At 40.0% G+C, this 18,058-nt stretch overlaps 1 protein-coding gene across 1 annotated transcript; it reads left to right on the top strand.

Annotated features, from left to right (window-relative positions):
- The first annotated feature begins 7,078 nt into the window (after nt 1-7,078).
- On the top strand, nt 7,079-18,006 carry PHAX (phosphorylated adaptor for RNA export). The gene is made up of 5 exons (XM_056325149.1): nt 7,079-7,287; nt 10,322-10,941; nt 13,113-13,233; nt 14,913-14,996; nt 16,656-18,006. Exons 1-5 carry the CDS (start codon nt 7,183-7,185, stop codon nt 16,923-16,925), a joined length of 1,200 nt encoding a protein of 399 aa, XP_056181124.1. The 5' UTR covers nt 7,079-7,182; the 3' UTR covers nt 16,926-18,006.
- The last annotated feature ends 52 nt before the right edge of the window (nt 18,007-18,058 follow it).

The raw sequence follows: 18,058 nt of genomic DNA on the forward strand, positions 1-18,058 counted from the left end.
TGAATAGCCTCTGTGGTCGACAGTTCTACTCCCCTCTGTGAGATGCAAAGGCTTAGAATTGGAAGCAACTACCTTTCAAGAAGATAAATCCCATTCTTGAAGTGGCACCATAATAAAAACATTCCAGCAAAAGAGAGAAAAAACCCAAAACCAAACCAAAAAAAAAAAAAAAAAAGAAAAGAAATCAGGCTATCTGCTCTTGCTGTTGAAAAAAATGTCAGAATTCCCACTGACTACCACAGAAAAACAAATGGACCTTACAGAGCAGATTTCCCCTGAGAGTACAAGACAATAAAGGTGAAACAACAGTGCTTGAAAGAAAGCTTCAGAACTCTAGGAAACTCAAGAAAGGACAAGATTAAATTGAATATACACTTTGTTAATACTTAAGTTTCTATGGTGCTACTACTTTTAATCACCACTTTAAGTTCAAGGTGTTTAGTTTGCTGCTAGAAAAAAATAAAATAGATAAATCCTCCTTGGTTTTTCCTCCTGGAAAGAGCCAGGCCACATAGGCACAAGCAAAATTAAAGTGATTCCTTAAAGATAACATGCTTAAACATAGATAGCAAGATATCTACTTAACCTGAAGAGAAGACAAGTATTTGTCTAGATTGAAAAAATACTTACTTCATATGGCACACCGGGTTTTTCTGAAAATTCTACATCTGCTTCTGAACAATGGAAATCTAGCCTTACAAAAGCCAACACACTTAAAAATAGAAATTTAGTCCTACTGAAGCCAGCAGGAAAATAAATAAACCCATCTCGTTCAAGGGAAAGACAAGAAAGATGGAATTTAGGTGTTAATGCCTCCTAAAAACTGAAAAGAGCTCTGAAGTAAAATGAGATGTGACCACCTGTACTTTCACTGACAATTTTTATATATTCATCATCTAAACAACTACCTATCCCTCCCAACCTTTTCAAAATGTAATGAACACTGACATTTTAAGTCTTCTAAAAAGAAACGTACTTTTAAGACAGAAGTCCTTCTTTCCCCACTCATACATATGAGAACACACATACATAGGTCCTCATACACAGGAGAACAAAAGGCCATACTACAGCAAACTTCTAACCAAAATAGTGAAGAGTGACTGTCTATAACAAAGTAAGCTTTCCTAGTCCTTATCATAGCATTGACCTATGTTCAGATTCTGTGCTCAGATCCTGGCCCAGCCAAAGATATCTTTGAATTGATAATAGCTTTTTTGTTGGGCTTTTTCCCTGATGTTTTGAATGACCTTTGAAATTATGTAAATAAATACTTTGACATCCACAGCACCCTGTGACAAATAATGGCAGTGTAGCTGTGCATTGCACCACCACCTTTTCTTTGTTTTGAACCTGCCACACTCTAGTCCCACGTTCCCTCTGCAAGGTAAGACAGTGAAAAAATATCCCCAAAGCATCTTTCCCACTCCAATCACTATTCCACAGATCTCTGTTATACACTTATTCAGTCACCTTTCATTTATTTTTCCTAAAGGTTTTACATTGCTGTCACCCTTTATTTTCATCTGCTCTTCAACATTTTGAAAGAAGAACACAAGCAGTAGCCAGTATTCAAACTGTAGACACATTATGGACTCACACAGCATGAAAACTTTGGTTTCTGTGCTACATTCTTTTCCTAATAGTACCCAACATTTAATTCATTTTTTAACTCCACCTGAGCACTCAGCTGTTTTTTCATGGGACTAGCTATTATAATGATCATCTCAGCAACGACTGCTGTATATGTCTTGTTGTGTGTGTCCCTTTTCCCATGTGCATCCCTCCTCATTTACCTACACCTGGCTTCTTGACCTGGCCCTTAAAACACAAGTCTTAGAAGGTCCTTTCACAGTTATTCACTAGCTCTTCACTATTCTGCATGATTTCATCTACAAACTCTGTCACCTCTTCCAGACCACTAAGATGAACGCTGTATCTGACATGGGGACTTACCTTGTCATGATTCACATTTTTTTTCCAAATAGATTTATGCAAAATTTGAACAGTGGGACTGAAGACATGATTCCAAGCTAACCACCTGAGCTGCTTTACATACTCCTGCATGTCTTGCTGAAGCAGCAGTTCCTGGCAGAGAAGATAAATCCATTCTACTGACATTATTCAAGGAAATGATGGTACACTTGTCCTCCATACCAATTTTCTCTTCCAAATGCCTGAGTATCTCAGGGAATCATGCTGAGACAAGGACTTCAAAGTGCCACTGGTGTCCAGATTCAGCTATACAGTACTGAGCACAAGGCATCTGAGCTATCAGCTCTACTACTCCTGAAGGTGTCAAGCTCAGTACTTTGCCTGGAAATCTTACATTGCTGAAGCCAGAGTTTTGTGTTGATGAACAGAATGTGTGCTATTCCTTACACACTAGAAAATACATCCAAATGATCGCATAGATTTCTGGATGTTTTCAGCTTATTATCTGTAGACTTTCTCTATGAGACCCAAGTGTTGTTCTGCTGACGTGCTGGACCCCTTTATGGAAAATTAATGAGACCATGAAAATCAACTTTAAAGTATACAACATTTGCTTTATGTAAGCACAGTAAGAGATCGACATTTTTCCCCTCATAAATACTACTGTCTTCCAGTTGATACTATTTACTCCTGATGAAAGTAAATTAACAGTGTTTCCTATATTCTTCAAAGATATTTTACATAATCATTTAAAAATGAATGAAAGCCAGACATATATGCACACAAGCATAGAAATGTGTATATATTTGAGAGGCTGGCTTTCAAACTGCTTTGTAGTTTGATACTATTATTGATACCTTATACTGATAGATAATAGATTCAGTAAGGTGAGCCATATCAATGCAAAGTTTTAGTAATTGTAAAACATTTGCATACTGCTGCACTTTAAGGGAGTAATTCCCTTTCAATTCCATCAAGCCTGCTGCTGAGGAAAAGAAATGGTCACGAAAGCTTGAGAAGGTAATAGCAAAAGGACCACTCCTAGATATCGCTGATACACTTCAGGCTGCAACAGCCCTTGGAATAATCCAAACCACTCCCTGAAGACTGGTTATTAATATAGAGCTACATGCATTAGAGAATGACTTTACTGCCGAGTGTAATTGTAAGAAGCCTCGGCTGGTCCAAGGGATCGAAATGTGAGCCTAACATTAGCCTTGAACAGATACCTGTGTTTCCTTGAAGAGCCTGGGGAAGTCTTGAGAAGAGCTGAGCCAACAAGATAAGGAACTGCCAGATGTGCAAGTAGAAGTGTATCAAAGATGTAGCAAAGGCAAGGCCATCCAATCATGAACTGATGGTCTGTGAGTGAACCAATCATGTATAGATAGACACTTACTCTTAATATACCAAAGGGCTTGTTAGAACAATAAATGGGCCTTTTGGCCTTTTGGGTTTGTGCACAATCTTTTGTGTGTCATGTCCATCTCAACAGCAACATGTAATATTGTCACACAGAGAACTGCATGGAGTAGAGTGATTAATCCTATGCTTCCCTGATGTTTTTGTCATGCTGTGTATCTTTTGGATATATTCTTGGAATTCTGAAAGCCTTAACTTGTTTAGCTCTTTGAAAAGGTAGCATGCTTCTACTACATGGATTTATTTGCTGTGTCACAGTCTGGAGTACCAATCCCATGAATATCATCCTCACAAAGCATTTCCCACTCACTGTTTGCTAGCTGCCTTAGACAACAACAGTCAAAGAAATTGTCTGCTATTAAACAGATGCACCAAACCAAGGTTTCTTTTCTTTCAGTTTTTACATTCCTGCGTGCCTGTATACTTTTGAAGGGCAAGGAGTGGCAAGGTCAGCACTTTTGGCCAAATTATGATGAGTCACTGCTGCACAGCTCTATAACAATTGGAGAATACTGAGAAGAATAACAACATATCCCAAGTTTTTAAGTTTTCAAATGTAAGAAATCTACATTCTTTTAAGGTCAGCTAAAGTTAAGGATAGAAAGGAAAGGGCATGGGTTTAAAGGGTTTTTTTTTTTTGTTTTCCTGATCTAACATGTCCTGACCACACTCTTAATCTTTATCTTGATGTTAGGCAAAATGGCCAGTTCACACCTGCTCAGAAAATTTTCTATTCTTAGACAAAAATACTAAATATACTAATTCAAACAAATACCACTGAAAATGCCATAAGGATCTGTAATGGGGTTGTCTTGGATCCCTGGGAAAGGCATAGTCTCTGGAGCCTGATCAAGAGCTCTGAAGACTGAAAAGCTCCATCCAAGTGCTGTGTGCTCAAGAAGGTAGGAACAAAAATGTTTTGAAGTTTCTGTGGCTGGAATTCAATGCAGATTTTTTTTTTCTGCAGGAAATAACACCTTGAGCACTTTGGTCATTGGTCTGCTCCAGCGCCTTTGCTGATACTACCTGCAGGATGAATGTACATGCTGGCAAAAGAGGTAGACCTGACTGCTTTTTTCTCCTCTCAGTTATTTGTGCCTGCACAGCCACTGTTGGTTAGACACTCAGGGAACTGACCTGGCTAAAGAATAATCTCTTTTCTGACAAAGCCAGTCTTCAACTGAGTAATTTTCTTGATGCAATTCTTGTGTCACCTGCCACATAAAAGTCTAATGTTGTCTAAGTGAAGGCACGGAGGTGCTTCTCCTGTTTATTATTTTAGAAATTTACACAAATTTTATGATACAATTAGCACACCATGTGTTGTGTGACAGGATACGTCAGATGGTTTATGATACAATTTGCTCAACATGTGTTGTGTGACCCACATCATGTGTTGTGTTGTTGTGTGACTGGATTATTTTGCAGAATCCTTGTTTGACACATATTTTATGAATTTATATTGCATTGAATATGTGACTGTATTTCACATTTTGAGAATAATTTGTCGTATCCGTACATGCACAGGTGTACAGCTCTTGATGGGCAAGAATTAGCTTGCAAATATTGTGGAAGTCAGACAAGGTACATGTTACTGTTAATTACAATTCCTTTCTTTGCATGAATTTTCTCCTACGTTAAGATGGGGCATCAAACTAATTTCCACTGGATTCTGTTTCCTGCATCAGAATTCTGTGCAGATTCTCTGAAGCTCTAAAAAGCATCCCATCCCACACTGCCAGCTACTTAGTACTTTGACTGACATTGATCTGATCTTAATCTAGATTTAGAACTGTAAAGCATAATGTTTATAATTTTTTATTTACTCAATAATAGCCTCCTATTTTCTCATCATTCAAACTGTGGGGGGCAGGAACTGTTAATAGCTTCTTAAGTCTTGCAGAAAATTGTATTTCTAAGTAAGTAACACACCATACTTTGCAGGATTGAACCACTGCTTTTTTGCATGGTGCCAACAGTGACAGACCTAACAGCAGCCTGAGATGTCAGGTAACAGAAAAGACCATTCCCTTGGCTTAGTTGTCCTCATTGGGTAGGTTTGGGCTGCTCCCTGCTTTGGGTGTTAATGAATGGATTTCTGCTTAGTTTTTCACTGCACAAGAAGCCTCAATGCCTACCTCAAGGTTTTCAAATTCCACCCAGACACACAGTAAGCGTTTCTCAGCTGGTATGCATTCTGCCCCACTAGCTTGTGTACACAGCTGTGGGACTTTATATATATTAATTACCAAAGGAAATATATGAATTACTGAAGGAAGACATAATCTAAATTCATCTATCTGTCATTAATCAGAGCTAAAACAACCAGCACCTTCTTTGAACTCCTGATTGGCATAGCCAAATGGGAAGTGGTTGACCACTGACCATCACAGTCTATCACTGAAGTAAATGCTCATTTTCTCAAGTTCAGGTTGAAGGATGCCTACCAATAATCTCTTAGCCCTTTCCATTTCTGTAGGACCCCAACTGGGAAAAACATCTGTTTTCAGACAAAATGTGACACAATGGTTTCTTTCCCTTTATTGGAGAGTCAGTACCCATGAAAATCTGCAAAAAAATTACAATCAAATGGATCTTTTTTCCTGATATGAGAATAACACTTCATTGTCTTGCAAGCAGAGATGTAATACTGTAAAATGCACCAATGTATTTGAATCTATAGCTGCAGGCCTGTCCTAAATTATCTGATCTATACTTGTTTATACCGGTTGAAGATACTGGACATTTGTCCAATGCTGTGTATATTCCTTCATCACTTTCTCACTCACATCTCCACTATCTCATTCTTGTGTCATCAAACACCATCACATGTATGCGTTATTATTCACAGAAAGTAAGGAGAACATTTAAACTCCATGATCAGCATTCTTTTAGTTGTTTAACACAGATTTTGAACAGCCCTAGAAATTATCGCTGGACTCTTCTGTCTTGTGCTTTATTCTGATCAGGCTCGGATTTTATTTTTTTTTTTCAGGGGGTGGTGGTGGTAGTGTGGATTTAACAGCCTACCTGCCTGTTTTGAACTGGATTAGTGTTGTGATAAAAATTTATCCATATCAGATTATAAATTGCTTAATTAAACCAATACCTATTAGTGTCCTGCATTATAGATCCATACATATGCCCTCGGGAAGTGGTTACAGCGCACAAATGATGGCTTGAGTCATACACAAACTAACACAATAGGGGTACACTGTAATTTAGGTTGAAATGGATCCAGGGAGGTCACTTAGACCCTGCTGACTAGCAGAGAACAGATGTTTCTCCACTCCTCCGGTGGGTTTTGAGTGACATGCTGTAGGCAGAAACTGCTTTTCTTCCAGCATTTGTTAAGAAACATCGCAACAACCTGCAGCCGAGAGCAAACTGGGCCATTTTACTAACTCGGTAGTACAACAGCCTGTTGTTGTTGTTGCCTGTTGTGTTGAGGAACTGCACGCTGTGGTCAGTACCCCGGGCACCGGGTGGCTGCACGGCCCTGCCAGCCGCCCCCGGCACGCAATAAAGCCGACCGGGACGGATTTTCACCTAAACTTCCTTCTTTGTGCAGCACCGGCTACTTCCACAACTGCAGCGACAAGACAAGCGGCACGCAACAACACCACGGCAGTGCCGGGCCACGTCGCCGCGGACAAGATGGCGGCGACGCGCGGCGCGCCATCAGCCCCGCTTCCCGCCGGCGTTCCCGACATGCACCGCGCCCGCCGTCATAACCGCGCCCTCTCCCTACTGGTGGGTGGCGGTTGTCGTGCGCCGCACCGTACGTGTCCTGCTCCCGTCCACGAGCCGCCGCGCTCCGGCGCTGACATGGCGCTGGAGGCGCGGAGGATGGAGGGCGACGTGGAAGACGGTGAGCTCTGCGACTCGGACTCCGACATGCCCGGTGCCGGCTCCCCTGACGACCCTCAGCAGGTGAGGAAGAGGAGGTAGCCGGCGGCGAGGCCCGGGCTACAGCCGGAGCCGCGCCACCGCTGGCGGCGGAGGGCCCACCGGGAGAAGGCAGCGAGAGGGCCGCAGGGGCCCTGCCGCCGCCCGTGGTGCCCCGCTGCCGGCCAGAGAGCGAGGGGCGCGTTGGGGAGCGGGGCCGGCCGAGCCCAGCCCGTGGTCTGCGGGGGGGCGGGGGGTTGTGGTGGGGGGCCCTTCCCCAGGGGTGACCGCTGGGCCCTGGAACTGGCTTGTGTCTCCGGTGCCCGTTCGTTTGGGAAGACCGCTCGCTGTCGCGGGGCGGGGAAGGCTTTTGTTGTTGCTGGGCTCTGGGTCCGGCGAGCAAAGCAGAGTGCTCACCGGTACCGTGGGTCGCCTCAAGAACAATAGAAACAAGCCGTTGTAAACACTCATGAAAACAATGAGGGGCGATTACTGCTGTCCCTTGACTTCACAACTCTTATGCATCCGTAAATTCCTGAATAGGTATTATTTATTTCGAAGTGCCTTATACTGTTTTCACGTTAGAGTGTGTTACGAACTTTATGGGTGTGTGTGGGCAGGGAAAGATTTCAAAATAAGTAAGTGTATGAGGCTGCACATGTAAGTTTTTATACTCTTTAGGTATTTTGATTTACTTGCAATATAGTTCTGGGATGTGTAGCACAAAAATTACTAGAGATGTGGGATTTTTGTTTTTGCTTGTGGTGTTTTTTTAGTTTATGGAGTTGTTAGTATTTTACATTATGGATTACGTTTTAAATTAAAGATTTATATTTCATAACACCATAAAATAAATTGAAGACTTCTGTCTTCTGTTTGCTAATAGGAGGAAGAAGAAATAGTGAAAGCAGCAAGGTTAAAGAAAGAGTTTTTATTTCACCTTAAACTGAAGGAAGACATCTTGTTTTTAAAGATCACAGGATAGCATATAACTTTGTGATAGGAAGTCAGTTGGAGAAATACTGGAATTATAAGTGAGGAAAATGCTTACTACAGGTGATCACAGGCAGTGTGGCCAAAAGTTTCCAGTAATTGGGAATAAGAATTCTGGGTTATGATACCTATGGCTCTTTCACAGGTTATGCAGATTTGAGCAGGTTTGGCTTTCGTGTTTTCATTTATTTGGCAGGTGTGGGGTGGTTTGGTGATTGACCTTGGGTGGATGCCAGTTGCCCGCCAAGCCACTCCGTCACTCCCCTGCTCAGCAGAATGGAGAGGGGGGGGATAACAAAAAAAAAAAAAACCCCAAAAAAACCCCAAACACTTGTCTGTATAGGTGAAGGCAGTTTAATGAAGAAATGGCAAAAGTTATGCACATGGAAGCAAAGGAAAACAAAATATGTTACTCTCTACTTCCCATCAGCAGGCAAAGTTAGGCCACTTCCAGGGAAGCAGGGCTTCAGTACACACAGTGGTTGCTTTGGAAGACAAGTGTAAATAACAAATGACCCCCCTTCCTCCTCCTTTCTCTTAGCTTTTATATCTGAGCATACATCTTATGGTATGGAATATTCCATTGGTCAGTTAGGGCCAGCTGTACTGGCTGTGACCCCCTGGCAAGGTCTTGGCCATCCACCCCCAGCCTGCTCGTCAGGGTCAGGTGGAAGTTTGGAGGAATAGCCTTGATGTTGTTGCAAGCACTGCTCACCAGTAGTCAGCACACTGGTGTGTTATCACCACTTTCCTGGCTACCGATACAAAGCACAGCACTGTGAGGGCTGCTGTGGGGCTCAGCCAGACCCAGTACAGGGGGAAACAGCATTTCTTGAATGTTTTTATAGTAATGAGACTTTTTTTTGTAAGGTCTAGTGAAGCCTTTAGGGATTTTGCCCTAATTACTAAGGCATAGTGAGTCTGTGGTGTCTTGTTTTAAAGGAAGAAAACCCCAAGTCTTCTGTAAGGTGCTACTCTCCCCAGCTGGTCATGTGCTGTCTTAATTGAATCACAATATACTGTTAGCTTCTCAGAGTCTGGTCAGCATGCAAGTTTTATGGGTTCGGTTTTGCATCTTTTGGTCATTATTTCTTCTCACTTGAGTCTGTGGGAACAATATTGTGGTTGCAGATCACTAATCTTGACCCCTTTCAGAATCTGGAGAGAATATTAATTTCTGTACTGTTAAAAAACTTCTTGTAAGTTGCTGTGGTGGTTTGATTTTTTTAATCTTTATTAGAGCTGCTGTGCATGTTGTGTCTTTGTCTGATTTAGGAATTTTAATAGCTTTTTCAGTGTCACGATAATCTTAATTTCTTTCAACAAAGATTACATTAAATAGGTTAGCAAATCCTGGTAGGTGTTTTTGGTAGTAGCCATGTGTAGAAGAATGGCTGCAGAAGCATGGCCTTAGAATCTCTGAAGATCTGCACAGTCCAGGCCTGGTATTAGAATAGGCCTGTAATCAGAATTGTACTGAAGTTGCTGTGCTGAAGTTAACAAGAAAGGTGGCCTGGAGCTGTTCTTGAATCCAGAGACCAAGTCATTATGTTGTGCCAACAGGCCGTGGGTGTAACAAGCTACAGCTGCTGGGAAAGCAGGTGCAGGGCCAAGAAAGATGGGGACTGGTATGGGAAAATAGGGAGTAACAAACTACAAGGCTGAAGCACAGCAACACAACTAGCTACATGGATAGAATGCTTATTTTAGTCATGATAATTAGGGGTGTGAGAACTGCACGCGCTTAGAGGCTAATAATCAATTATTTTTGCTTTACGAATATGCATGTGTATCTATTCTATATAAGTAGTGTTAGAAACTAATAAAGTTGAGCAAGATGCATAACTCGTATTGAGTGACTTCTTGACTCCGGCAAACCCTTCTTCCAGCAGCCATGCTGTCTGTCATAATACAGACATTTCATAGGATGCTCCTGTCAACTGTTATCAAGAAAATGCTCATGGAGGACTGCTTAGACAGTCACATGAGTCAGAATTAAGTTTATTAGCTGATCAGCTTTGACATGACTTGATAGCTCTTTTAATTTATAAAAGTCAGTTAATGGACTTTTATTCTTTTATTTCAGAAATCACATGATGGCAACGATTCAGGCAGACTGTTCCAGAGCAGCATTTCATCATGTGCACCAGCTGTTCCTTATCGGACAACCAAAAGTGTGGATTCAAGTGATGAAAGCGTTTCTGATTCTGACGATGACAGCTGTCTTTGGAAACGAAAGCGACAGAAGTGTTTCAACTTCCCTCCTGCTAAATCTGAGCCTTTTCAGCTTAGCCAGAGCCACCAAAAACAAACTGCAGTAGGTGCCAAGAAGGTCAACAACATTTGGGGTCTGGTGCTCCAGGAGCAGAATCAGGATGCGGTGGCTACTGAGCTTGGGATTCTAGGCATGGATGGTAGTATTGACAGAAGCAGGCAGTCTGAGACTTACAATTATTTATTGGCTAAAAAGCTGATGAAAGAAGCTCAGCAAAAGGAGGCAGAGACTTTAGATAAAGAACTGGATGAATACATGCATGATGACAAGAAAACATTGCCAGCAGAAGAAGAAAATGGACAAGGCTTTCTGAAACGGAAGCGGCCTGTTAAAGATAGACTGGGTGAAAGACAAGAGATGAAATACAAAGGGAGGTATCATATAACAGAAGAAGATTCAGAGGAAAAAGTGGCAGATGAAATTGCTTATCGGTGAGTTTAATAACAGTGTATTTTCACTTCAGTAAGTATTGGTAATTGTTGATGGCAAAGAAGAGGTGGGAAAAAATGTTTCTTACTGCTAAAGATGTAAGATATCATACAAGATTACAAAAAACATGAGTGCCTTGTGTGTATTTCCAAAATCCTGGTATTAAAAATGCAGCATTATGGCTATTATCTTGTAGAGGCATACATAATACTGTCTAATTATATATATTTTTTTAAGATCCTCCTAAATAGTTGGGTGTTTGAGAACAATGGCAGGGGAAAATACTTTTTTTCATGGTAAGATTTAGTAGTGGCTTTTAAAAGAAATACCCCATGAGTAAAGGTGCATATTTGGAGTTGGATGCCAAAGAACAACTGTTATGGTCACCGTGAAAATCTGGCTAAGTTGTTAACCTTTGAAACTGTAGATTGCTTGGACTGTGTAGTGCTTTGGAGAGTACAGCTTCTGAAATGTGTGTGTTCTTTATGTGGAACATGCTCACCTGAAGAAAATGCTTTGCTGCTGTTATAACCAAGGGCTGCACCAGTACTGAAATAAAGCCTTGCCTCTTTCTCTGTGGTAAAACTGTATTGTAGTTCTGTGCTAATTTATGGAAGCCAGTGCTGGGATTACCAAGCTCCAGCCATATGCACCCTTACCACCATCCAGTTCTTTTCACAATCCTGTTCAGTAACTGTACTGAGCTGCGTCAGAAAACTTGTCTGTCCAAAAGCCTGTTGCTGTTTTTAGAGTTAGTTTGCAGACAGATCTTTTCTGAAGCAGTTTGCTGCAGTTTTCTTTGAGGTGGCACTGGCAGCACTGGACTGATGATGTGAGGGAGGATGCATGACTGCAGTCATTCTTACTTAGATGACTTAAGTTGCTCCAATCCTTTTTCATTGGTGCAAGGGGAGAAAATTATGTTAAATAGGGAGTAAGCGTTACAAGATTTACTCATGGTTAACTTAATATTTCAATAAAACCTGGATTTACTGATCATTGTTGGTTTCTTGCATGTGATGCTTAGTATTGCCAGATGCTGAAATACAGCAATTAGACAATTATTAATGCTGTTACCAGTCTCAGTAGTTTTCATAATTGAATTATGAAATCATAATTTCAAATTAATAAATTCTTATTCATGAGTTTTAAAACTTTGATTGTGTCTCTTGTAATAAACTTTCCTTTGTTATATTGAACTTGATCAAAATAGGGCAGAAGCCCCTTTTTTCTAAATGTTTATAGCAGGTGTGGTGCTGAAAATTAGAGTGGTGGGGCATTGGAAGAGGTTGCCCAGAGCAGCTGTGGCTTCCCCATCCCTGGGAGTGTTCAAGGTCAGGTTGGATGGGGCTTAGAGCAGCCTGGTCTAGTGTAAGGTGTCCTGGCCCATGATGGGGGGCTGGAACTAGATGATCTCTAAGGCACCTTCCAGCCCAGACCTTTCTGTGTTTCTGTGATATGATTGCGAACTGTATCAGTAGGATAGTGGTTATACACATCACAGTAGTGTTTGATCTATGCTGTGCCATCTGTGCCTGGCTTTATAACCTTTTGTTGTGCTGGCCCACACAGTGACCTGAAATAAAAAAAAAATTCTGACTATTTTGTGGCAGCTTTTGCCCTGTATCTTTCTCAGTTCCTGTTGCAGTGTACAGGTGCTTGTGAAAGTGTGCATACAGGAGGATTGTGTAGGGTCAGAATTTGTGTAGAGATTGTGTAGGGTGGGGATTTGACTGTTGAAGCTGCCACTGCTAAGTCTGTTTAAGCCAGGGGTCCTCAAACTTTTTAACCAGGGGGCCGGTGCGGATGCAGTGGCAGGCAGCCATCTGCCGCTGCTTGGTTCCGCCCCGCCCCCCCCCCCCCCCCAGCCCCCGGTGGGGGGGGGCGGGGGGGTCTGTAAATACAGGGGGCCGGATTGAGGAGCCTGGGGGGCCATGTCTGGCCCGTGGGCCATAGCTTGAGGACCCCTCGTTTAAGCAGCTGTCAGTTTTTTCTAGTCTGATGCAAGAAGCCATTGAAACATATTTAAATGTATAGACTCTTCAATTTTAACAGTTTTATGTCTCACAAAATGAATTATTCATTATGGGGGTTCTGTGTTCAGTTTTATTGGAGAAGTTACACTGACAATTAATGTGTTGGTTTTTTTTCCTCCCCCCACCCCCATTCTCAGGCTTTGTGAGCCAAAGAAAGATTTAATTGCCCGAGTAGTGAAAATAATTGGGAAAAGAAAAGCTATCGAACTGCTTATGGAAACAGCTGAAGTGGAACAAAATGGTGGACTCTTCATAGTGGTAAGAAAAATGTGATATTGTGAGTTTGTGGGGGACCCACACGCAACTTTTTACTCATAGATATTGTACAGCTTTCAGGTTGGACAGGTACTTCTATTCTGCCTCCCGATGAGATCTTTCCCTGACAGACTTCAGAGTGAAGAATTCTGAAGCTTGAATAAAAGCTTGTAATGTTAGGATCCAGGTGAATGAAGCCTCTGGCACATTGCCCCAGTAGGTCAGGTGGATATTTGGCAGCACTGACATGTCTACTGGGTTTATTGGCATGCCATCAGAGGTCAGCATACTCAGTAGTGAGCATTTCTGATGTCATATTAGAAGAGTAACTTTCAAAACAGAATCTGTTAGCTTTGTTAGAGAAACAGTGCCTTGTGTATCAGTAGAGCAAAACAATACTGATTTACATTAAAAATCATGGTAAAAATCCTATACTTAATGGTTAGGTTATTAATTTCTTAATGTGTGTTAGTGTTTATCAAATAATGAGCCTTAGCACAAAAGGTCAGAAGAGAAGTGGGAGGGAATTAGTAAGTACTTTCAGGCATTTGTTTATATTTTACATCTCTTCTGTCATTGGAAGTAGAGAGGAGAAAAAGAGGGGAAAAATAGCCCTATTAAAAACCAAACCCAAACAAAGGAAAAAACACACCCCTCACCCCACCCCCCCAAAAAGCAACAACTTTCCAGCTAGCAACTTGTCTGAGAAGCAGTCTATTGTCTTGAAAGATCTAAGTACTTATTTACAACTGTTTACCAAGGAGATGAAAGAACATGACTCTTGGTGGCTTTGGCTGCAGATCAGAGTATGCTATTGGAAAGCCAGGTCATACCGTTTTTCTTGGTTGGGGTTTTGTGCTTGATATACGTGTCATCTGCTGTTTCAAGAACATACTTAAAAAATTCACCATCTCTATAGGTAGAACTTTTGGGTTGTATTTTTCTTTGTTATTTAGCAGAAAAGTATCACACTTAATACAATATCAAGCACTGGAGTAACAGTTCAACTGTATACTATGGTAGTTGAGTAATAGTATGGTAATTAGTGCTTATGATTTACAGAGATTTCAAAGCTGAGTCCTTCCATGCTTCAGTATGGTACACTGCAACACTGAAAACTGTTGAAATGTGGAACTAATATGTTGTGGCGAGAAACTTCAAAGTCCACATTGTGTTTCATATTCCTTAGGCAGAAATGCAGATTATGCAGATCGGTTGTAGAATTGCTGAGCACAATTAAGAAAACCTGAGACCTATGTAATTTTATGAAACTCATTTTTGGCATTCTACTGGGTTTATGTGTTCAGAATGTTCTGAATATTTAACCTAGTGTATATGTTGTTGTAGATAGTTGTGAGAGTAGTTAGAATAATATTAGCATTTTGTTTCTGCACTACCAAAATCAGACTTGCATGTAGCTGAACAGTTTGGTATTGTGTTATAACGGGTTTTTTTGTAACCTCATAGTTCACCTGTCCAAATGTAGCAAGCTGGTTGTTGACCTTCTTATGACTAATTCAGTCATAAATAAAACAGCTATGGCTGGTTTTATGTAATAGATAACACAGCAGAACTTAATTTTTTATATTCTGTCTCAATACAAAGCAGTGTTAGATGGTATTTTTATATCAACACTGAATGTATTAAGCTTGCCATTACTAATTTACTCTTTCCCTGTTAAGAATGGAACTAGAAGAAGAACACCAGGGGGCGTTTATTTAAACCTGCTGAAGAACACACCTAGCATCAAAGAAGAGCAAATCAAGGTAAAATTGTCCAGAGTGCAAATGATCATCCAAAGTAAATTTTGAGGTTTTTATACTAGAAATGTTCTGATTTAATCTCTCTCTTAACTTCCAACAAATTTAATTCTATATTCCAAAGAATCAAACTTCTCACATCCGAAATATAAGCAAAAAAATACACTAAAAAATTATGAATTACTGTTTGTGCTAGGCAGAGAAAATGCCTTTTATGTAGTGCCAGTCACAAAGATCTGTTGAGGATGATGACACTATAGGGTGTGGAGAGATAAACACTGGATTTTTCTTAATTTGTGTATTCCTTACAGCAGTGTTATCTGCAGTTGTATTTCTCCCTTTGGAGCTCTGTGTTATTACGCATGGATTTAATTGTGTTCTTTCAATAAATACTTCTGTTCTGTGTAGCTCCAGCTGTGGCACCAGCCAGCAGTCCTCATTAAGTCAGATACTGGTCTGAACCTAGTCAGAATTGCTCACTGGCCTAATCCGTGATGCTCACCACATTAGTTTGGCAGCTTGTAAATATTATTGCCTTTCCTTTTAGGGTGTGAAATAGGCTGAGATGGTATTTTCTTCATTCAATTAAAACAACTTGGGTTTGGTATTGGACACTTTATTGAAGCTTTTGTTAATAGAAAAACTCGTTTATTTTGCTTGTAGGTGGCTACAACTCACTTTGTAAACCATCCCAGCACCTTGCACTGGGAATTGAGGAACAAAACAACATAAATTGTGATTGTCTGGTTTATGTTTAAACAAAAAAACCAACAATGAACCATTCATAGCTTGTAATGGTCACAAAAAGTTGCAAGGTTGATCAGTTTACCCCATTAAAAAAAGTGCTTTTCTACCCCATTTTCCATACCCTTGTAACTGTGTGGGGGTTTTTTCTCTTGCTGATTCTGGCAAGTGTTTAATGAGACGGCAGCTTTCACTCAGTGAACTTGATCGATGGTGTGAGACATCATTTGTCATACAAACCTGTGGGGAAAAATGCGTGTAATCCTGTCATGGACATTGTCGCATATGTAACGCTCACAGATTTGCATATTCTTAGCATTTGACTTGCAGCTTTTGGGGAAAAAAAAAAGCATTAATGCTTTCGGTATGCAAGTTTTGTTTTCTTTTAAAAAAAAAACAAGGAAAGAAAAGCTTGTAGCAGCATTTAGCTCTGCTGTATTATATTCTCCCCCTTGAAGTATGGAGAAAACTTGTAACAATTGTGTTTTGTAGTATAGAAGATGGTAATGGGTTTTACAAATGTTTGACAGTAAAGATCATGAGAGCTGGATTCAAATTTCCATTGTGGAGGAAAGTTTTTTTTTCTCAAGTTGTCATAGAACCTTTGGTTTAATTTTTTCTACAGGTCCCTCCCTATGGCAGTATGACCCTTTGGGCTACCACCCATTCCTTCCAGTTTTATATCATCAGCAAACTTGAAATGAAAACTTAGTGATACTTACTTACGTGCACTTTGATATCCCTGAGTAATTATGTAATAAAATTATTTATGGGGCACTTAAGTGCGGTCTCTCCTCATACTTCTGTCAATGTGTATCTTAGTTAAATATTGAATGGTATTTGTAATTAAAATTTTATTTTTTTATGTTTTCTTTAGGAAAAACTAGAAATATGAATATTTCTATTTTTTTTTCTTTCAAGGAAATATTCTATCTGGAAAACCAAAAAGAGTATGAAAACAAAAAAGCAGCTAAGAAGAGGAGAATACAAGTTCTAGGAAAGAAGATGAAAAAGGCCATTAAAGGGCTTAACCTGCAAGAATATGATGATGCGTCTCGTGAGACTTTTGCTAGTGATACAAATGAGGCTCTGGCTTCCCTGGATGATCTGCAGGAGGGGCATCATGAAACAAAGATGGAACATGAAGATACTATTGAAATTGATAATGCTCATGATTTGGAGATCTTCTAGTTAGTAGTGTTCTTGATGACAAAGTCTCTATAAAACATATTAAACGAGCCTTTCTTATAATCCCATGACTTCTTGTTTTCATAAGCTGCAGAAACATGGGAAATACTTGATTCTGAAGAACATGATATAATTCTTAGCTAAATTTAACAGCATGAAAGATGTTAGTTGTCCTATTTTTTGTTTGCTGAGTCCTCAAAAGTGTAATGTTTTTCTAGATAATAGCTCTGCATCATGTTTATTCCTTAGGAACATTTTTTGAGCCACATTAGGTTTAGGAATTAAGGCAATACTTCAACCAAATACATCATACTTAATTTGCTGAAGCTAACAAAAGTAATCAAGTGAGCAATGATCCTCATTTCAGTTGAACAGATAAAACAGTATAAAGTTACTTTTAATATAAAAGATTGTATGTTCTAAATATGGCAATGTATTGATAAGAATAGCAGTGTTTGTAGGAGTAAGACCTGTAAAAACAGATTGGTTTATAAAATTAACTTAATGACTTTTGAATACTAAACTTGTTACGAGCACTGTTGAGCAATTATGTTTAAATTTCTGCAGCAGGTTAATCCTTCATATTATAATAGTGACTTGAGCTTCCTACCTGTTCTGTGTGGACTTTTTCCATGAGTAGACACACACACAGTTCATACAGATCTTTTTGTTTGAAAACAGCTATAAATGAATGGTTTCTGAGTAGTGAGATTGTACTAACATGTTCCCCTCAAGGGTTTGTAGACTCTACATGCAGGTATAAACTCTTCACCTTACAATTCTTGTTTCCACGCTTCTCGCATGTGCAGTAGGATAAAGTAATGGTTGTCTTGCAGAAGTTCTGAAGTTTTTCTCTGCTAATTCTTAAGAAAACAGTAGTATGCAAAAGATGATTTTCTTACTTGATGCAGAAGACTATTGCGTAGTTCTAGAGTTCAATTGAACACAATTTTTACGTTGAATATTTTTAATATAACTGAAGAACATGTGCAACACTGATATGTGTGATGTCTAAAATACTTTGTCACTAACAAGTTGTGTCTAGGCAATTATTTTCCAGTATAAAATATTTCTGAAATATGAATGAATGAATTCACTTTCAAACCCAACAACAAAATTGAGCACGGAGATTTTCT

This window comes from Falco biarmicus, chromosome Z (genome assembly GCF_023638135.1).
Source record: "Falco biarmicus isolate bFalBia1 chromosome Z, bFalBia1.pri, whole genome shotgun sequence".
NCBI classification, from domain to species: Eukaryota; Metazoa; Chordata; class Aves; order Falconiformes; family Falconidae; genus Falco; species Falco biarmicus.

Coding starts and splice junctions, on each gene's coding strand:
- PHAX (XM_056325149.1), top strand. CDS start 7,183: ATGGCGCTGGAGGCGCGGAGGATGGAGGGCGACGTGGAAGACGGTGAG. Junction 10,942..13,112: donor GCAGATGAAATTGCTTATCG/GTGAGTTTAATA, acceptor CCCCATTCTCAG/GCTTTGTGAGCCAAAGAAAG. Junction 13,234..14,912: donor ATGGTGGACTCTTCATAGTG/GTAAGAAAAATG, acceptor TTCCCTGTTAAG/AATGGAACTAGAAGAAGAAC.